The sequence below is a fragment of the Grammomys surdaster genome, unplaced genomic scaffold (genome assembly GCF_004785775.1).
Source record: "Grammomys surdaster isolate TR1022 unplaced genomic scaffold, NIH_TR_1.0 142, whole genome shotgun sequence".
Taxonomy (NCBI): Eukaryota; Metazoa; Chordata; class Mammalia; order Rodentia; family Muridae; genus Grammomys; species Grammomys surdaster.
The window spans coordinates 4118469-4140608 of NW_021604600.1; the positions used below are offsets into that span (position 1 = coordinate 4118469).

The following is a 22140-nucleotide window of genomic DNA, read 5'->3' on the forward strand; positions in this document are numbered from 1 at the left end:
CATTATAATAACTGTATCTTAATGCATTATATTGCTGCATCCACCTCTAGGTATGTATCCTATTTTATTTACATTCAGGTATGTGTCTATATTGTAATTTAAGAAAATAATTGTAGTAATTGTATCTTCATGTATTGTATTGCTGTATCTTATCTACATGTAGATTTACATACTTTATCTACAGACACGTATCTTACAGTGTCCACAAATATAAGCATCTTTGGGTGTTCACATGCCTTTCTGAGAAGTAATATGGCATCTGCGTTTTCATCCTTTTATTGTAACCAAGACCCCAGGCACTGCAAGTAGCGTTTAATGCCACATCATAACGTTAGACTTCGTAGCTGGTTACAGTTAGTTTTTCAATCTTCTTTTCTGTGCTTTGAGTTAATATCTTGATTGTGAAGTACTTAAAAGTGATACCCAAAATGGTCATTTCTTGAGAAGAAATTCGCCCAAGTGGAAATGCTGAGTCAAGGGTGTGTAAAATTTTGAGGCACAAAATCGTACTGAAACCTCTGGTATGCATTCTTCACCTGAGAAGAGGCACAAATAGAGAGGTTAAATAATCTGGCTGAAGGTCAAAAGTAATTAGATGTGGGTGAATTTAAAAAACAGCGCGGGCTAGTCTGGCAGCGGCAGGGGTGGAATTTGCGGTTTGCTCTTTTTTTTTTTTTTAAAGGCGTGTTTCTGTAAGGGAGGGGCCGGGCAGAGGGGAAGGAAACTTGTGTCGCAGTAAAGAAGGAGGAGGGGATGGTCCGAGTCAAGCCCGAGCCAGCCTCGGCGAAAAAGGCTGCGCCCCGCTCTTGCGAGGCCCCAAAGCCGCTCGTGGGGAACCTCGGAGTTCCCCGATAGCTCCGGCGAGGTCCCGGCCGCGTCAGACAGTTGCCAAGAGTCTGCCTTGTCTAGCAGGCCTAGTTGCTAGGGCCTCCATCTTGGGGACCCGGGGCCACCGCGCCCCCGGAAGGGGTTGCGAGTGGGGCATTCACTTCCGGTCTGGGGCCTGCGGCGGCAGCGGTGGCGGCGGCGGCGGCGGCAGCGGGACGGTGTAGAAAATGGCGCTGGTGCAGCGGCTCGGGCCTGTCCCCGCGGCGCTGCGGAGGGCTTGAGGCTTGCGAGCCTCGTTCCCCGCGCCCCACGCGCTAGTGCACTTTACACACATGAGGTGAGCGGACCGGAGGGGAGGCTCGCTCGGGGCCAGAAGCCAGCCTACGGCGCTGCCGCAGGACCCCTCGGGCTGATGGGCGGCGGCGCGGGGCAGTCCCCGGGGGCGCGGGCGTGGGCGGGAGTCACGGGCGATCCGGGAAGCTTCGGTCCCGCGCGGGCTACGGCTTTGGGCTCGGCCGCCCTGGGTCGGCGGCCCGCAGCGCTGCAGCCCGCAGCCCCGCCCCTCCCCCACCGCGCGGGCGCTCTGCCGCAGCAGCTCCGTTTTCACGCGCATCCCCTCCCCCCGTTTTTTTTTTTTTTTGTTTGTTTTTGTTTGCTGTTTCAGAGAATTGGAAGCTAAAGCTACCAAAGACGTAGAGAGAAATCTTAGCAGGTAAGATGGGCGAGCCTTCAGTCTCCCGCCCCTTTATAATCGTGTGTTTCCACTCTGCTTCGCTCTTCCTGGGTTTACGGACTCCCCCCCTCCACTCCCCCCCCACTCCCCCCCAACCTCGTGTCATTTGCTTTCGCACGCAGGGAACAGACATTCGGGAAAAACGGCCTCAGGGAATATTGCATGGGGGGGGGCATTGCAGGGAGACGCGTAATTACGAGTGTGTTCGTTCTTAAAAAGAAAAGCAAAAGGCAGTTCTTGTAAACTTAGTTAAAGCATTCTCACCCTTTTAGAATTTAATTAGGGGACTTGTGCATTAATTACTATTGTAAATGGTTGCAGGCATTGTGTGACTCATGATTGAGGCGGCCCTTATGGCGGGCTGTCAAACTGTTTTGGCTTCCCCGTTATTACTTTGTAGCTAAATTGTTGCTTTTATAAAAAGATACTATGTGTTCGCATTTTTTTCTCTCTGTCTCTGCACATTGTAGTCAGGCGGATTCTGTTGCATTGGAAACAGTTTTGTCCTTGAACTTCATGAAGCATAAACTGCGTTTTGTTTTCCTTTGAAACTACATTTTAGTCTGTGTTCAGTATGTGTTCTTTTTTATCAGCTGAGAAAGTAATTAAAAATTGTTCTCAGTAAGTGATTATCATTTCTGCTGGGCCTGAGTGCTTTTGCACTGGTATCTTAAGAATCAAATATTACCTCAAAGGAGAAGTGGGTTCTTTTTGTTTGTTTGGTTAGTTTTTTTGTTTGTTTGTTTGGTTTTTTGTTCTCTACCCCCCAAGTAATGCATTTCTGGAAAACGTTTAGTTTTTTTGAGCTGTAATTACTAAAATATTAGGGAATTTTACTATACTTAACCCATTTTCAGATCCATGTTTAAAACAGACTTTTCCTTTCTTATTTGCTTTTGTATCATATTTGGACACTAAGAAACTGCGAGATTAATGCACTATAAACAACTATTTGTTTTAAGCCTTAATATGGCTTACTTTTGTTTATTGGAAATTCTAGGCTTATGTTGGGGTTATTAGCACACTTGTAATTGCACAAGTATTTTTAACCATGTATAATTGTTCCAAATTTCTGGCTCTTTGATTTTATAAATGTTAATCTGTTGGGGTAACTGTTAAAGAATGTGTTCTCTTGGCAAAGAAACAGTATTGGCTTACCCAGTAAGGGGTTTTCTGGAAGTCTAAATAATTATGGAATCATTTAAAGGGACCTTAAGAGCTGATATCAGTGGCTAAATGTCAGCTGGATGTTTAAACAAGTTATGTTATGAAAAGCAGGAAAGAAAGAATAAGATACAGAACCGAACAAAATAGATTGAATTATTGAGGTATAATTTTAGTAATAGTTTAGGTTTTGGATCTTCTTTCAATTTTTTTTTTTGTCAGTCAAGCAGCTAGCTGCATAGGTCTTGTTTCTGTGAGGGTACCTAGAATTTAGGTAAACATTGTAATACAAGCATGGTTTTCCACTTCAGTATGATTGGGCAGAACTTGGAATCTCTTCTCTTAGCCTTGTTTGAATTCCAGCTCTGTCACTTAAAATGACCTTGACTTTTGGCAGGTCAATTAGCCTCTGTCTAATCTATGAAGCAGGAGGCTTGGGCCATCTTAGTTTCTAAGGTCTGTTAGACCCTCTTGGGTTACATAAAGAGAGGTCACATGTTGTCAGTGTCCACAGAGGGCATGTACAATCAGGTGGGAAAGCTCTAATATGTACTTAAATAACGATGATACAAGGTTGTTGATGTAAGGGTCAAAAGGAGATGGCATTCCATTCTTGAGTGCTTGAGGCGCTTCATAAGATTGTTAGATATTAAAAAGAAAAATGTAGACATTTTAAGGCAGAACGTAGTGAGATGGGACCAGTTCTTTTTGTTGAAGGTTAAGGTGCTCTGAGTACAGAGAAAGGTTATTAGATTAGATGGGTGCATGCTTCATTTTTCCCAAGTAAGAAATTATCACTTTTTACCCGTTACTATCCTGCTCAGGAAGTCATGGCTGGTAGTATTCACCCTAGTAAAAGCTAAGCATTTTCTGGGAACCAGTAAGGGGAAGAATGTTGGCAAACTTAACAACTGTTTATCATCTGCCTGGTATACCCATCTAAAAACTTTATATACCTCCTTTCCCTTGAGTGTCTGGGTGAATTAGGTGTTTCTTCTGCTTTATACATAAGAGGTTTGAGGTATATGCTGATGTAACTACAGGATGTCCTACCATTAGTAATTTCAGGAGCCATCAACCTCCATGCTGTGTTTAAACTCTTTACTGACGGTAAGGAGCTGCACTTTGAAAAACTGCAAAATTTCTTTTAGAAAATAGAACCTACAACTGCATACAGCATGTTTATCTTGGAGTTTCTCATCATGGACACATTTTGGACCAGCTAATTATTTGAGGAGTGTCTTTTGTAGTGCAGGATGTCCACTATTACCAGGAGTTCTCCCTACTCAGTATTTGTAATGTAGAATGTTTTCAGAGTCTGACAAAAGTCATGGAGGATGGAAGGTAGGGATGGGGAACATCATTGTTGGACACGAAAAGTCCTAAATATGTAAATGATTAATTCATCAAGCATCTTTTTCTATCATGGAAGCCCAGCAAACCCTAGTATGTGTGTCTGTAGCTTAGAAGCTCTGTTCTGTGTGGGCCAGAATTGTGTTGGCATTCTTTCCTGTGGTAAGTAGTAAATCCTTACCAAGACAGTGCCAGGTATCAAGCAAAATGGCACTAGGGATAAATTTAGCTAGCTTTTAAAATTGGCCTTAGGAATTGTCTCATTCTGTCAGTACCATGGACATTCAAAAGAGGGAGCTGTAATGTCTAGATGAGGGTGACTACCATTGGAGTGGGAATACAGGAAGACCCAAACCTAGAAAGCACACAGGAATTTTGTGTAGCAGAAATAGCAAGCAGTTAATCAGACAGTCTTTAAGACATGGAGTGTGTAGCCAGGTGGTGGTGGCGCACGCCTTTAATCCCAGCACTTGGGAGGCAGAGGCAGGTGGATTTCTGAGTTCAAGGCCAGCCTGGTCTACAGAGTGAGTTCCAGGACAGCCAGGGCTACACAGAGAAACCCTGTCTCGAAAAAAAAAAAAAAAAGACATGGGGTGTGGAGGTCTTTTACTATAAGTCTGAAAACTTATACATACATGATCTTTAGATGGTCTAAGGAACCAGTGTCTACCTTCTGGTAGGATATCAATGTGATAGGAAACTCTTTAAGGCTGGAAATTACAAGCAGTTATAATTGTTCTCTAGGTAGAAGCTGATAAGGATTTGCATGAAAGTGGTGTAGAGAAAAGTGAGGATGAGTAGATCCCGAGATTTCAAAGCAGGTGAGTTGTGAGAGGAGTTCAAATAGCTAGGATTCTCCATTTAGGGTGAAGGAGAGTTACCCAGCCTCAGAGGAAAATAGACTTTTGTATGAGGAGAAACCATGTTAATTACCAGTTGAGAGGGAAAACAAACCTTCCATTAATAGTGCAATTTAGTTGATGCAAAACAATTTTTTAAAAATAAGATTTTGTGTGTATGAGTGTTTTGCCTGCATGGATATCTGTGCACACATTGGTCCCTAGTACTCATTGGAAGCCAGAAGAGGGCATCAGATCCTCTGGAAGTGGTGTTACTGGTTGTTTAAACTGCCACATGGGTGCTGGAATTCAGACTGCAGCCAGTGCTCTTAACTGCGGAGCCATCCTTCCAGTCCCCAACTGTTGTAATTTTGAAAGTATTTTTGGAGGCTAAAGTTACAGAATTACTGAATGGTGAATACTCAGAGCTGGACCTTAAGGTGGATATCAGCTGGTATCATTTTTTCAAGTGAGAAAATTCTGATTGAGAGACGGTCTTCAAATGAGAGCTGGGATTCCAACAGGCCTTCTCCACTTCTAGTGTTTTCACGACCCATTAGATAAGATATAACATGTGTCTGCTTTCTTTCCAAAAACAACAGTGATGTCAGTTATTTCACGCACATTCTAGTGATTCCTATAATTTAGGTGTATTGTGTAAGTAGAAGTTAGCATAATTTGTGATACTGATCCCAGCCTCCAAACCAACTGTTAAATACCATTGTACAACAAATATTAAAGATGCTGTAAACCATATAGCATCTAATGTGGGAAGCTTTTATTTGAACCATAAATGTCTGGAACAGAGACAGTGTCACAGGAAACCCAGGACAACAGGAGAGGTCAGGGTGTACGTTTCTAGATAAGGTTGTCTGTTCTTGCCATCATCCTAATTTTGTTAGACTTTTCTGTTGCTTTCTTTGATGTGGCTTGTAAGCCAGACTTCTTTCTAGTTTAATTTAGAGATTATATAGCAAATTAGTTGCTAGAATAAATGAATACTGACTGAGAACTTAACTTAAAACTGAGAATACTCTGGAAATTTTGAATATAAACATCATAAAAATAGTTTAATGTTTTGAGTTTTGGCATATTAAATATATCTGAAAGTATAATTTGAAAGACAAAGTCTTTTATAGTTTCATTTTATGACAACCCCAGGAAATATTGCCCATGATTGGAAATACTAAAACAGGGTATGTTATATATATTCCATTCAGTCTGAACTAACCTCACTCCAAGAAAAGTCCACCTTCTATTTTTCATTTGATGGCTGGAGAGATGACTAGGCAGTTAAGAGCTCTTGTTGCTCTTGGAGAGGACCCACGTTCCATTCAAGTTCAGTTCTTAGCACCTACATTGGCTGGCTCCCAACCAACTGTAACTTCAGTTCTGGGGGATCTGATATTCTCTTCTAGACTCCATGGATGCTTGCACTCACACATAATTAAAAATAAAGTTAATCTTAACAAAAGGTCATTTCTAATCTTTAGCAAAGCACCAAAACTAGTGTAGCACTGCTTCTCAAGATTATTTTACCATGTTTTTTCATTTACACCCTAGACCCCAAATACAGAAGTATGTTCATACAGTAAAGAGCCTCTTGTGCATAACAGTCAATGACCAAACATGAAATGTTTAGCTTCACCCTAAAGTTTGGTCCATATTTACTTATTTTCAGTTGTCCTGGTGAGTTTTCTTTCCACCATTCTTTAATCCAAGGTTGCATTAGCTATTTTGTCTCTGAAACTTCCCGCTACTTCTTTGATGAGAGTGTAATTTTTTGGCTAGTTGTTCTGCAGAATTCAATTTGAGTTTGTTTGGTTACCTCTGAATGAGGTTGAGATTAAATCTTTGTGGCTAAAGTGTCCCACCAATAGTGTATGTGTTCTGAGCAAATCCCTGCAGGTGCTCTCCTTGACCTGGACTCCAGAGAAAGTCAATTCTCTGAAGGACTGTTGAGCACTTGCACTTTCATGCTGGCCTAGTTAGTGTTTCCTTAATATTAGGAAATGCTACATAGTTTAAACTGAAACTTGAAGTGTTAAATTTACAAAAATTGCAAGTCTACTCTTTAAATTTAAAGGTTGTGATTGTTACCTTAAAGATAGCTTCCTTATTGGTGGATATAAAAGTCGCTTCCAGATTTGATTAGTGATGCTCAAATAAACTTGATAAGAAAATGAAACATTGGTTATGTTTGTAATGTGTATTCTGGCTTTGTTTGTTTTGCTTTTGAAACATTCTTACCAAGAAGCTGAAATTTGGGATTCTCCAGCCTTATTCTTCCCAGCTCAGAGATTATGGATCTGCGCCACCATGCCTAGTATTTAAGCTAGTTCGGCCTTGTGGCCCTAGGCAAAGCAATTATGCTGAGTATACAAGGAACCACAGGTGAAAAGAAGTACTTTGAAAAACTGAATATGTGTTTGAACAAAACAAAGCAAAAAACAAACAAAAAACCCCAGAACCTAACAGGATACAGGATTTATCAGACTTATAAAGATTTGGTATTCATTAGAGTCACTTTCAGAAGAGTTCGAAGAGAGTGAAATGTAACTGAGGCAGGCTTTCTTTTAGTCTTCAAAGGAGGTCCTCTAACATAGATATAGTTAACAGTCCTATTTAAGACATTTTAGGTTAAGCGTCTTTTGCATTGTCTGTGTTGAGTTGGCTAGGCAGCAGAAATCCTTTCTTGTAACCAGGGAGAAGCATTTGCATTTTCGGCAGTAAGGCAGTAGTGTTAGGTCACAATGACTCAGCTTCCCATTTTAAAGGAATGTTCAAAACAGATTGAAACCTAGTTGAAGAATTTTATACTTTGAACCTTAAAAGATATTTTCTGCAAACAGCAATTGATTGGCTTTTGTATAATAACAAACAAGGCTGAGCCAGCTCACTTGTTTTGCTGTTCTTTCTAGTGAAGTGTAGTCTGATAGCATTTATTGGGTAATATGCTGCAGTGATGCTGGATGTTTTTTATATTGATGACACCTGTGTTTGTTGACTAATTTAGCCCCTTCTTTCTCCTGTGTCTCTGTCCCCCAAGAAGCACATTTGTGAGCTAGCAGAAGGAAAAAGCTAGTGCTGCCTGGTGCCTAAATATACACTGATCTTAAGAGCATTCTAGCATGCCTGTTGTTAACTGCTGCAAAGGGTGCCAAAGGAACGCAGTCTCACTGAATCCTCCAGCAGCTAGCTGTGAGGCATGTACATGAAACTTAGTGGGAATGTGGCAGGTTGCTTGCTTATGTGGCTCTTTTGGGTCCCAGTTCCAGTGGGGTGCACCTGTATCTCAGCTCTTCTGAGGTAGAGGCAATGGGGACCCAGATTCAAGGTTATCTTTAGCTACATAGCAGGTTCAAGGCCACCTGCTTGATGAGACCTTGTCACAAACAAAGTATAAAAATGGAAAGGGATATTCGAATATTCTTTGTATTCCTGTAGGTTAGCATTTCAGGCCACAGTTGTAAGGCAACTACTGGAAACTTGTGGTTCCTCAGTGGCTATGAAACCAGAGCTTAAACTGTTTAGTACTGCCCTGCTTTTGATCTATCCTCAACTTCCTTGGAAGGTCCTCCCCCATCATGGAGTCCCTACTGACTGGCATGAACTCACTGTCCCTGCCTGAGTATTGAGGCTGTGGGTACAGATTCAGCTTTTTAGTGATTAAGATCAATCTCCCTGCATGTGAAGTGTGTGGACTGTATCTTCACCCATCACTTCTGTGATTTCAGAGCCAGTTTACGGTCATACTCCAAACACCACATATTTAGCTTGCCTTCCAGCTCCTGCCCTTCACTGGTGGATTTGCTGTTCTGGGTATTTCATAACTATGGATCATGCGATAGGATTCTTTAGTGTTCGTGTCTGTTTTACTGTATTTTCCAGCTTTACTTGTATTGATTCATTGTCAGCATTTCATTCCTTTTAATAAGTGAAAGATACCATCTCACTGCTCAGATTTGCCATCTTTTATTTGCATGAATATGTGATTTTTTTGTTTGCTTGTCTGTATTGCCAGGAATTGAACCCAGGGCTTCAAATGCCAAGTGTGTGCTGCACTACTAAGCTACACCTCAGCACTGTGCTACTTTTATTTATCTCTGAATCATTTAGTAGGCATTTCAGTTGTTTTCACTGAAGGATTGCATAATGCTGCCATTCACACTTGTGTACTAGTATTTATATTGATGTCTTTTATTACTTCTGTTAAATATCTCCCTAGTAATGAAATTGCCAGTTTTGTCAATAGCTGTAACTTTTTGAGGAGTTGCCAGGCTGTGTACAATGCAGTCACACCATTCTCCACTTCATCAACAGATGCTCTTCTTCACACACATCCTTGCTGACACTTGTCCTTTTTAGTTGGGAGGCAGTCATTGTGGGTGAAGACATCTCATTGTGGTTTTGATTTGCATTTCTCTAATGGCTAATGGATCTAAACATCTTTTCATGGCCTTTATTGGCTGTTTGATTTGGAAAAAATGTCTATTTATAGTCTTTTGTCTGTTTTTAAGTTCCAGCTTTGAATTTTGTTTGTATTTCTTTTTGAAACAGGGTCTCACTGCTGTTTTAGACTCTAGCTGGTGTAAAACTTGCTGTGTAGACCAGGCTGGCCTAGAACAAACAGAAGTTCACCTACTCTGCCTCCTAAAGTGCTAAAGGGTCTTGACCCCCATGCCTGGCTTGTTTTTAAATTTTTAAGTGGATTGGTTTTTGGTTTTTTTGAAACAAGGTTTCATGTAGTGCAGAGTAACTGCAAACTTGATGTGTAACTGACTTGGAACTCCTCGATCCCTTTGCTGCTTCTCTTCACATGCTGGGTGTATGCGTGCATCAATCACCACATCATTTTGGGGGGCTTTATTTTGTATTGTTGAGTTGAGAGTTCTTAATGTAGATTAGAAATAAGTCCTTTATTTTATGTATGATTTACAATTATTTTCTTCTATTCTCTCTGCTCTTTTCACCTTCTTGTTGGTCCCCTGAAGCACACAGATAGTTACCTATGACAGTTCTGTTGCTTGTGCTTTTGATATTAGTTCCAAGGTTGGAAAAATTACCTTTTTTTCCCTCTTAGGTTGCAAAAATTCCTTTGTTTTCTAACAGTTTTATGGATTCTACATTTAGGTCTGTCATTTTTTGTCTATGATGTAAGGGTACCAATCTCATTCTTACAACTTTTTAGTTGTTTGGCCCTATTTGTTGAAAAGATGGTTTCTCTGGTATCCTTGAAGATCAGTTGCTCATCATGCAGGGCATTATCTCAGGAATCTGTCTTTTGGTCTGCTGGCCATCCTATCTTCATTGCTGTTGCTTTGTAGTTAGGCTTGATACCAGTACCAGGGGTAACCCCAGTTTTCATTTTCAGAGTTGTGATGGTCTCCTGGTGTTTCTATGTGAATTTTAGCATCAGCTTGTCTGTTTTAATGAAAAAGTTGGGCTTTGGATAAGAACAGTTTGTAGATCAGCTTAGATTATATCTTAATGATATTATCATAAATACTTTCTAGTTATATAGGCCTTTAATTTTTTCAAAGATGTACTGTGTTTTAAGTATATAATTTGTACTTTTAAAACATTCATTCCTGAGTATTTTGTGGTTTTGATGCTATCAGAAATGGAATTGTCTACTTCATTAGTTGGTAAAAGGGATAGAAACCAGGAGCTTAACTAAGTATGCTAAGCATGTACTCCATCTCAACTATACCCACAATCTCTGCTATCAGTGAATACAGATAGATTTACACCTTCCTTTCTGATCTTGCTTTGTTTGCTCTATTGACTGAGCACTCCTTCCATTTCACTTAAGTCTTACTATTGTTGCTTTTTGTTTATTTAATTTTGTGTATTCGTGGCTGTTTGTCTGTATGTCTGCCTGTGAAGCCAGAAGAAGGTATTGGATCCCTGGAACTGGAGTTAGGATGGTTGTGAGCTGCCGTCAAACATGAGCCCTCTAAAAGAACAGCTCGCTCTCTTAACCACTGTGCCATATCTCTAGCCCTTGTTGTTTTGTTTGTCTGTTTCATACAGTATTGAAAAAGAATGTTAAGATTGGTTATGTTAATCGTTTGTTGTCACTGATAACAAAGATGTGGGCTTTTCTGTAACTACTCGATGTCTGCTTTAATGAAGTTTTCTTCTACATCCAGTTTGATTGCTTTTCTTTCTCTCTCTTTTTTAAAAAATATTTATTTAATGTATATGTGTACACTGCAGCTGTCTTCAGACACACCAGAAGTCGTCAGATCTCATTACAGACAGTCGTGAGCCACCATGTGGTTGCTAGGAATTTAACTCAGGTCCTCTGGAAGAACAGCCAGTGCTCATAACCACAGAGCCTTCTCTTCAGCTCTGATTGCTTTTCTTGATGATAGTGTTTTGAATTTTTGTGACTGCTGCTCTTGTATACTAATGCCATCAATTACGGTCTCCATTGTTTTAACACTGTAAAACACTGACCTTTGTGTGTTAAACCAACCTTTCATTCTTGAGATGAATCCTTTGATACATTGGACTTTTCTGTCTGTCTTTTCTTTCTTTCTTTTTTTCTTTTTTTAAGACAGGGATTCTCTGTATAGTCCTGGCTGTCCTGGAACTTGCTCTGCAGACCAGGCTGGCTTCCAAGAGACCAGAGTGTTGGAGAGTAGAGGTGTGTGCCACCACACCCAGTGTGTTTGTATGCCTTCTAATGGATATAAATCTATAGTCTTCCTGTAATAGTGTTAGGTGGTTTTGGTATGTAGTATTTGACTTGGAATTTGGGGGTGTTAGTTGTTGCTTTGGGATGTATCAGATGTTGTATTGTGCTTTAAAAGTTGTTTTTTGTATCCAGTAACATTTTCTCTATATCCCTGCTCAGCCTTTTTTTCTATCCTACCTGTCACTCAGTGTCTTGCAGTGAATTCCATGTAGCTAAAACTTGTTTGGAAGAAGGGTTCAGCATGTAAACAGTTCTAAAGATTTATTTATTTTATTTATATGAGTGAGTACAGTGTAGCTGTCTTCAGATACACACTAGAAGAGGGCATTGAATCTCATTACAGATGGTTGTGAGCCACCATGTGGTTGCTGGGAATTGAACTCAGGACCTCTGGCAGAGGAGTCAGTGCTCTTAACCACTGAGCCATCTCTCCATGATTAGTGTACACTTACTCAGTGCCTTCAGTTAACACTTTATCTGTTTTACCTAGTCTAATCTTCACAACAACTTTTTCTGTGATGTCCAGTTGGACTTCGTTAGCTATAGGATAGAGGCTTATGAGATGTTAAATAGTTTGTAAAGTCACACAAGCTGCTGTTGGATCTGAAGTTTAAGTTCTCCTCTTCTCGACATGGGCCCCCAAACTCTACATTACGAGCAAGCAGTACTTAGGAAGGGCTCCTTTGATCTGGTCTTTGAAGAAATCATGTGTGGGTGGGAAAAGTGAAAGGAGTACAGTTACAGCATCTTAGTAAGGGAAGGAAGCAGGCATTGCTGTCTAATTAAGACCCTCTGTGCCAGGGAGTATAGTTCAAGGAGAACCGTTTTTTTTCCCTGCATCAGTAATTAGTTCTTTCTGGAACAACGAGATTAACATCTAAAATAATTAGACCATGTATATTGTTTAATTGGAGGTCAAGGGTGAAGTCTGTATTGGTTTGAAAGAAATGTGAAGGAAGTAGTAATTGAGCTAAGCTTCAGAAAGGGGATGGATGGGCTTAGAGATTTAGGTAGGCAGCTTGCAGTCTGAGTGAGCTTTAGGACAGACAGCCTTGTACCTGGTAAGCCGTGAAAGAGTGTCTTTTCACAGTGATGGGGAATGATATTACTGCTATATTTCAGGGTTGTAGGTCAAAAAAAAAATATTTCCAACATTGTATTCTGTAGAGCCCAGCTTTCCTGATGGTGGGATATCTGTTTTGACTAACTTCCTCAGCCTGAACTTTCATTATTCCCCCTCCCCTTTTATATGCATAATATTGTTGCAACTTGCAAACAAGATGCCCTTCTATCCCTAAAAACTTGTATGTCTGTATTCTATATTCAAAGGCATTTTCTTAGTAATTACAGTGCCATTCTCACCATTGGGGAGACAACACTGACATTCATGATTGCTAATGCAAAGATTTTACTAAAATTTTCTGTGTTGTCTCAGCTTTGTTTGTTACAGCAAGGTAAAAAGAATAGTTTTTTTGCTTTTTTTTTTTTTTTTTCTGGTCGAAGTCATTGCAAGGTCACAGGTTGTATTTGGTTTAGCTTCCTGTACTCTGGAACTGTTTGGCAGTCTTTGTATTGCGGTTTTCTGGTGTATAAAGAGTGAAGGCTGTTTTGTAGGTTGCCTCTCCATTTTTCTCTTTAGGTCCAGAGCTGTGTTTGGGGCAGGAACAGTATAGGACTGAGGTGCTTTTTTTTTTTTTTTTTTTTTTTGTGGTGAAGTGCATGAAGTCACTTTGTCTCCTTGTCACGATGTTAACCAAGTGATCTTCATCCTTCTCCCTCATTGTCTTCTCGACTCTGTTTTTCTTTCTTGCTGGTCCCCTTTCAGCTTGAATATAGTCCATTCTCCTTTTGTATCATTTTACATTAAAGCCCTCTGTGCTAGTGGATCTGTTGTGATTGAAAATAGCCTCTGTTACATTCCCTGTTTCACTGATACCTTTTTTCCATATTAGTTTTCTTTGTTGCAAATTTCATTCTATTCTGTTCATTTTACTGCAGGGGTTACTGGAAAAACTGACCCCAACCGACTCATTCCTTTACCAATTTATGCTGTAATTGGATTTCTGTCCTGCTGTCTGCTGATACTAGTTAGGTTATCAGTGACTTACTATGTAGTACTGACTAGCTTACTGATTAACACAGAAATCAAGACTGGGGAAAACAGTAAAGCCAATAGGAAGTGCAATGGGTGGGATATGTGAAGGAGGAGGCAGATGATCCTCTAACAGATGTGATGTGGATTTTATAACCAGCTCGAACATGCAGTTGATTGAGTGTCAGGGTGACCTGCCACCAGTAGGCTACTTGGGCCATCAGAAAAGTTGCCTCCTGTTTTCTTTCCTTTCCTTTCCTTTCCTAAAGCAGCTAGAACCATCTGTCTTTAAAGCTCGGACTTTAGAGTCTAGTTAGTGTCTGTATCTTCATGCTGTCAGCTGTCCCACTGTGTTGGCTGTCTTGCAGTTTCTCTTTGTTTTCCCTCTGAATTGTGGTTTGGACATTACACATTCACTGGGATTACTTCTCACTAAAGCGATGTGCTTCCTATGTTTACCCAACACTTTTGTATACTTTCATTCTGTATCCCTCCTGTTAATCTGTCAGGTTAACCAGTCTTTATGCTCCCTAGGGTCCATGTCATTCTGGGCTCTCTTGACAGGAAAAGCTCCATTTTTTTATCCATAGAAATCCTGCTTCTTCAGGTTTCATAGTTCACTAGGAGGACCTACAGAACTCAACATGTAGCTGTGTGGAATGTTTGTGATTTTGTGCAGTGGTTTCTGTACAGGGGTCTTAGTAGGGTTCAATAATTAAAAGGGAGGAAAACTTCAGGAGCATGACAAGTAAAAGTGGGGAAATTCTCAAACATGTTGGACAGAATAAGCTGATATAAACTGATAATAGCTTTTATTAGGGGCAAGGAAACACCACACACACACACACAGAGAAAGAGATGGGAGGTGGGGTGAAGGGAGGGAGGGAGACAGAGAGAGAGACATGCAAATACAAAAAAAGACTCCACAAAGCAAAGGGACTGTAGAAGCTGAAGCCCAGCCTCTCTTTGAGGGATGGGGATTTATTTTTTAGAAGTTTTGAAGGGTCTTGTTCCTCTAGGGTTGGTCAGTTTGAAGAACAGAATGGCTGATTGCCACCCTCCCTCCCCCAGCTGTGATGTAAACATCCTGATTGGTCTTGAACTTGTTGAGGCAATCCATCAGCAGAGGACACTAGTGGAGGGAGAAAAAGCCCACAAGGCCTTTTTTAAACTGCCAGGCTTTTATCTCAGGCCAGGAGGGTAAGGAAGAAGCCAGCCACCTTGGAAGTTCATCATCTTCATTGCCTAGTCATGGATGGCCCCCTCTCTGTTCTTCTACATATATCAGGGAGTGTGTCTAACTCTATGTCCCTCAGAATGAAAGTAAATTGAAAGAACAATCAACAAAGGAAAAAGGTGAATAGGGTAAATAGTGGAAGAAACTAGGTGTCAGCTTCCACAATCACACCCCATGCAGCTGCAGAAGACGTGCATCAAAGGGAAACATGCTTAAGAGATTAGCCTGAAGCAGGGTTTGTTAGAAATTTGTTATCCTTGGACTGGAGAGATGGCTCAGCAGTTAAGAGCACTTGTTGCTCTTGTGGAGGACTTAAGTTTGATTCCTGACACCTATGTAGTGGCTCACAATCACACATAACTCAAGTTCCAGAGGATCTGGAGCCCTCTTCTGACTTCTTGGGCATTGGGCATACATATGTTGTGCAGACATGTAAGCAAAACAATCATACACATAAAATAAATATAAACATAAATATTTTTTTAAAAGAAAATTATTGTTGAAGGTTTCTGCTGGATTCTCGTCCTATATCATACTTTGACAAAAGGTGTTAAGTAAGTTGAATTGTGGTGCTTGTGCAGTTGAGGTGTTGGGTACTTGTTATCACCAGTTAGGGAATGACACAGGCTAAGGATCATCCTGTAGTTGACACCTGCTGTGCTGATTTTGTTAACTCTTTCAGCACACCATGCAAGCCTACTCCCATCCATATGTCTGACATGCCTTGGCTATGGTTTGATGTTTTCATGTAGATTGTCCTGCTACTATTTTCGAGTATGTACTTATGCATCATTCCCTTTCCAGAGGCTTGAAATTAATGGATCACCTGAGAGTGCCATTTGCACATTCATGATGAATAGATGCTTGCACATCTTAACCCTTAGTTTATATTCCTAATAGAAGTGAACAGTAATTCCCTTGGAAAGAGGTGTACATTTTTGGTTGGGGCGGAGCCATGGGCCTCTAGCACTCTTGGTTCCATTCATATCACTAATCTTCTGCCCAGCCTGTTACCTTTAGCCAGTGGTACGGAGGCTTGGAGTTTTTAGGTTTTTAACTGTGAAAAGGTTGAAGAGTAGATGAAAATAGAACACAATGAGTAGCCTGCAGTTACCCTTGTACATTTTCAAAAATTGGCCACTGTTTTGTCAGTTTTGTTCCTGTCAGTTTTCCTTTTGTTTGTATGGTCTTGTTGTAGGTATGAAAAAGTGAAATCAGATCGATTATTGGAAGTTTTTTTTGTACTAAATTAATGTATGCTTTCCATAACACCTCAAATTAGAAATACTGTTAATATTCTCTCTCTTAAAGATAGGGTCTTCTATGTAGCTCAAGGCTAACCTCAGGCTGGTGTTGTAGCTGAGGATGGCTTTGCACTCCTCATCTTCCTGCTCTCACCTTCTAAATGCTAGAACAACAGGTGTTGGCCACCATACTGGGGCATGTCTAATGTACTTCTTAAAACGTTTCTCTAAATACTATCCAGCTATAAGCTTCTACTGATGTTTCCATTTCAGGTTCAGGAAGTTATCTTCATGTCTTCCTCTATGCTTAAAATAATGCAAATGTAACACTGGCACTCAAATAAATGTTTTGGGGTTTTTTTGTTTTCTTTTTTTTTTTTGGGGGGGGAGGGGGCTAGGTTGTAGTGGCACAAGCCTTTAATCCCAGTACTAGGAGGCAGAAAAGCAGGTGGTTCTCTGAGTTTCTTCCTTCCTTTTCCCTCCTTCCTTCCTTGACAAGGTTTCTCTATATAGCCCTGGCTGTCTTGGAACTTACTCTGTAGATGAGACTGGCCCCAAATTCACAGAAATCCGCCTGCTTTTCTTCCTCCTGAGTGCTGGAATTAAGGGTTTGTGCCACTACCACTTGCCCCCCCCCCCAAAAAAAGGAAGGGGTATTTATTTATTTATTTTTAATTTTTTATTGGATATTTTATTTATTTACATTTCAGATGTCACCCCCTTTCCCCATCCTTCCCCCAGAAATCCCCTATCCCATCCCCCTTCCTCCTTCTTGCTTTTTTTTTCTTCATTAGTATTTTAAGTTGACATACAAAGTACTGGGTTTTATTACAGCATCCTCATACGTGTGTCATTAGAGTTCTGATTTGTTTCCCTCTGCCCCTTCCCTTTCTTCCTCCAGCTAGTTTCCTCATCTGATTTCCTGTCACAGGTATTCCTTCATCCTCCCTCCTAATCCTTTTTTTTAATCAGTAACTTTTTTTTAAATGTTAATCAGAGGCTTTATAAGTTTGGTAATGCTCAATAACAAGATGCCCATACAATCAGAAGTGTAACCGAATACCCAACCCAGATATACCAACTATCTTTGGCGGAAACACGTGAACATCCGCCTCCTTCTCTTTCTCTCTCCTCCCTCCTCTCCTAGCTCCTCCTCTCAATTCTCCTTTTCCTCTCCTTACTCCTCCCACCTTAGCTCCTCCTACCTATCACCCTTCCTGTTAAAATAAAACTTTTCTCTCAAAATACAATTAGAGCATAACTGTACCAATTTGTATCAGTAAGGTACAAGATAGACCTAATACCCAGTCCAACATTTTGTTTACTACCCAGAACCTCTGTCATCTCTTCTAACTAAAAGACTTCGTTCTGAACCTGGCTTTGTTCTTGGCTTTAGAATGAATGTCAGCTGAAAACCATCCTCTCAAATCTTTTCTCTCAAGGTAAATAGCTGGGATTGGCTATGAGACTATAAGTCTTCAACCCCATCAGAAATCCAGAATGACTGAATTAACTAAAATTATGGGAAGCACAAAGCATAGTTTCTAAAACTTAACCAATTTATAGAGACCGCTGAATACCTGGATAGTCCCTATACTACAAAACGTTGGAGTATCTGATCTTCAGCCTTCTGGCCCAGGGTCACCTGACCTAGTGATGCAGAATTATTAAGGGCTGATTACTCTGTCTTGGCAGTAATAATCAGTCGACTATTCCACAAGTGTGTTCTTTTCTGGACAGTAATTTGTCTGTAGATGAAAAGAGGCCATTCTTGCTTGGTGGCTGTCTCACCACAACTGGAGTAACTCCAAAGATGCTCAATTTCTTCTTAGAATCCAAGGCAGAAAGCTGTCAGGAGCAGACAGATCTCTAATCAAAATGAACAGAATTGTAATGTCAATTCTGTGGACTTCTGACGTTTTGAGAAACAACTATCCATGTAAGGCAATCTGGACTGTTGTCTGTTAACTCCTCTCAGCTATTTCTAAATAAAATATAGAAAACACCCTAACAATAAACTCAGAGCCATGAATTTGCTTTAGGCCCTTAACTCACAGGCTAACCATCTTGAATCAGTTAAAAGAGTTAAAGAAGGACTGGATCTAAGCCTTGTATTCCTAAATGTGTTATATAGGCACAGTGCCTATGAGAGTAATAATTTTAATCTCACTTTTATATCAATAAGAAACTCGTACCAATGAAAACCTTAAATTTGAGATCAAAGTAAATTTTGTACCATTTAAGAAATTATAACTTCAGCTTAATAACAATCATACAGATTTCTACCACTAGGTTATGGCTATGCAATAAATCCTAGCTATTCCTCCCTGTTCCAACAAAACCACTTCTTTTCCCTAGAAAGATAGCCCAATATTAACCACCTCAGTCCCCAAGCCCAGGGAATAGGGGCGCTGACTCTTCATTAACTTCTTCAAGCTGGTTACGGGTGTTGAGATATTAGAAGAAGGGCGGGGGAAGAGTAAATTGATAAGCCTCTGATGTCTGTGTCTTCACTGTATCCTGCTGAAATTCCAGGACATCAGAGGTTCGAGCAGGTCTACTCAGTTTGTTTGATGAGTAGATACACCAAGGCTGTGTATTCTGCAATATACAATTCTCAAAACAAATTTTAGTATCAAGATAATTTTTTTGTTTGAATTCTGGAATCTAGTCTTCTGGTGGCCTGCCTCTGTCATGTCTAATCCATATAATTCTGGGAGTTTCTATGAGGGTGTGTTCCCACCATTCTCCCATTCCTGCCTCCCTGCTTTCGAATTCCCCAACACTAGGGAATCCAAACTTTCAGGCCCCAAGACCCTCTACTTCCACTGATGCCTGACAAGGCCACCCTCAACTACCTATACAGGTGGAGCCATGAGTCCCTCCCTTTGTGTTCTCTGGCTGGAGGTTTTAGAATGGCTACTCCAGCTTGTTTCTTAGGACCATTTGCTTGAAAAATTGTTTTTTAGCCTTTTACTCTAAGGTAGTGTCTGTCTTTGTCACTGAGGTGGGTTTCCTGTATGCAGCAAAATACTGGGTCCTGTTTACGTATCCAGTCTGTTAGCCTATGTCTTTTTATTGGGGAACTGAGTCCATTGATGTTAAGAGATATTAAGGAACAGTGATTGTTGCTTCCTGTTATTTTTGTTATTAGAGGTTGGATTTGTTGGAAGAGGATTACTTTCTTGCTCTTTCTAGAGTATAATTTCCCTCCTTGTATTGGAGCTTTCCCGCTATTATCCTTTGTAATGCTGGGTTTGTGGAAAGATATTGTGTAAATTTGGATTTGTCATGGAATATCTTGGTTTCTCCATCTATGGTAATTGAGAGTTTTGCTGGATATAGTAGCCTGGGCTGGCATTTGTGTTCTCTTAGGGTCTGTATGACATCTGTCCAGGATCTTCTCACTTTTATAGTATCTGTTGAGAAGTCTGGTGTAATTCTGATAGGTCTGCCTTTATATGTTACTTGGCCTTTTTCCCTTATGCATCTAATATTCTTTCTTCATTTTGTGCATTTGGTGTTTTGATTATTATGTGATGGAAGGTATTTCTTTTCTGTTCTAGTCTATTTGGCATTCTGCAGGCTTCTTGTAAGTTTATGGGCATCTTGTTCTTTAGGTTAGGGAAGTTTTCTTCTATAATTTTGTTGAAGATATTTATTGGCCCTTTAAGTTGGGAATCTTCACTCTCATCTATGCCTATTATCCTTAGGTTTAGTCTTCTCATTGTGTCCTGGATTTCCTGGATGTTTTGTGTTAAGAACTTTTTGCATTTTGCATTTTCTTGACAGTTGTGTCAATATTTTCTATGGTATCTTCTGCACCTGAGATTCTCTCTTCTATCTCTTGTATTCTGTTGGTGATGCTTGCATCTATGACTCCTGATTTTTTTTCTAGGTTTTCTATCTCCAGGGTAGTCTCCCTTTGTGATTTCTTTATTGTTTCTACTTCCATTTTTAAGTTCTGGATGATTTTGTTCAATTCCTTCACCTGTTTGGTTGTGTTCTCTTGTAATTCTTTAAGGGATTTTTGTGTTTCCTCTTTAAAGGCTTCTATCTGTTTACCTGTATTCTCTTCAAATTTTTTGAGAGTGTTATTTATGTCCTTCTTAAAGTCCTCTATCATCATTATTAGAAGTGATTTTCAATCTGAGTCTTGCTTTCCTGGTGATATGAGGAATTCAGGACTTCTAGTGTGGGAGAACTAGGTTCTAATGATGCCAAGTACCCTGGGTTGCTGATGCTTATGTTCTTGCGCTTGCCTTTCACCATCTGGATCTCCTTAGTGCTACCTGCCCTGTCTCTGACTGGAGCCTGTCTTTCTTATTATCTTGGTTGTTTCAGAACTGTGTGGAGTGGGTGTTACTACTGGGGTTAGAGCTGGGGCCCAAGATCTGCACATTGCTCGGGTACCAGAAGGAACCAGTGTTCCGGGCCAGGAGTGAATTCCTGGGTCCCAGTGGGTCCCAGTTACTCCCTGTTTGGAGCGGGTGTTGCTGTCTCCTTACCTAAGATACTGCCCAGGTTAGTGTTCCTGGGTGGCCCGCTTCCTCTGGGATTTGTGAGATTGGGTGCAGAGCTGCCGCCTAGGATCTGCTCAGTGCTCGGGTCCAGACCGGAAGCCACATTTATTTATTGTCTGCTGGGAGTGGAATAAGTAGAAAGGTGCCATAGCACAAGAGTCTCCCTCCACCAGAGTCAGAGAACCACCTGCAGGAATCAGCTCTCTCCCTTCACTGTATGGGTCCTGAGGATGGAATTCATGTTGTCAAGGTTGATGGTAGGCAATTTACTCACTCATATTGCTGTCCCCTGAAAGTTTATTTAAGATCCCCATTGCTGCTTAGCAGCATACACATAAAATAAATATTAAAAAAATCATATGGAGAATCCAGTTTATATACAACAACATTTACATTTTGAGTATAGGTAATAGATATAACAACTGTATACAACTATGTAACTCCAGAGCTTTTCTGTCTTCTACAAAATTCCCTCTGGGCACTCAAAGGCTTTAAGTAGTACAGGCTATATGTAAAAATGCTAAGTTCTCACTGGAGAGCCCCAGAGGGGGAACCCAGTTGCTTTTAGATTTATAGAACTATAGCTTTGAAATATCTTGCCATGGCCTTGAAGGAAGCAATAGCTAAAATTTTGGTACATGTAAAAACCTAGAAAAAGATGGATGGATGAACCTAGAAAAAAGATGGATGACTGGATGAATAGAGTGAGTGAGTGACTGTGTAGTGAATGGTAACGACAGTGTTGAAGAACAACTTCCCTGTCCTTTGAATGTCAGCCCCTGTTACATTTTGAGATATGTAGCATGTGTCTTACGTACTAGTGATGCTTGCTAACTTTATAAAACTAACCCTAAAATAAAGTTTGAGAAACTTTAGAGAAAGGAGAAAAATCAGAAAGACCAGCCTTTAGTTGACTGGAGACCATGAAGAACAAATGCTAATAAGATTGATATCTTGACACAAGTAGGATAGACAGTATTTTGGGGTGCCACTGAGGACCAGTGTATTAAATCATCACTCCTTATCTCAGCTTTGGGAAATACTGTAAAGTGAACATGCTTCCTCATGATAGAGGAGCTTACTATATAGCACAGGCTAGTATCAAACTTGTGATCTTTTTGCCTGTGCATACTGGTATTTGCCACACCTGGCTGTATCTCAGGTCTAGCATGGTGACAGGGAGGCTGAAAAAAGCCAAGGAATTAGAGCTTTTGCATTTTCCCTGTCTTAAGAGGAACATGCGTTATTGCCTTTGTGCATACCATCCACTCTGCTACTCTTGTACACTGTGGTCATCTTGGCCTTGGACTGATGGGATGGTCCTTACACAGAATACAAGAGAGTACAGTCATAACACATTTGGCATGCATTTGTTATTTCAATTGTGCACAATGCCACTTATTTGTATTTTCTTGGTCCCT

General features: G+C 40.5%; 1 protein-coding gene across 1 annotated transcript in view; it reads left to right on the plus strand.

The window, feature by feature from the left end:
* Positions 1 to 720: 720 nt before the first annotated feature.
* The window catches only part of Tnrc6a (trinucleotide repeat containing adaptor 6A), a 72900-nt gene continuing 51480 nt past the window's right edge, over positions 721 to 22140 (plus strand). The window contains exons 1-2 of the mRNA XM_028764136.1: positions 721 to 1165; positions 1493 to 1540. Of these exons, the coding sequence (XP_028619969.1) occupies positions 1161 to 1165; positions 1493 to 1540 (53 nt within the window). The 5' untranslated portion in view covers positions 721 to 1160. The remainder of the gene's footprint in view (positions 1166 to 1492; positions 1541 to 22140) is intronic.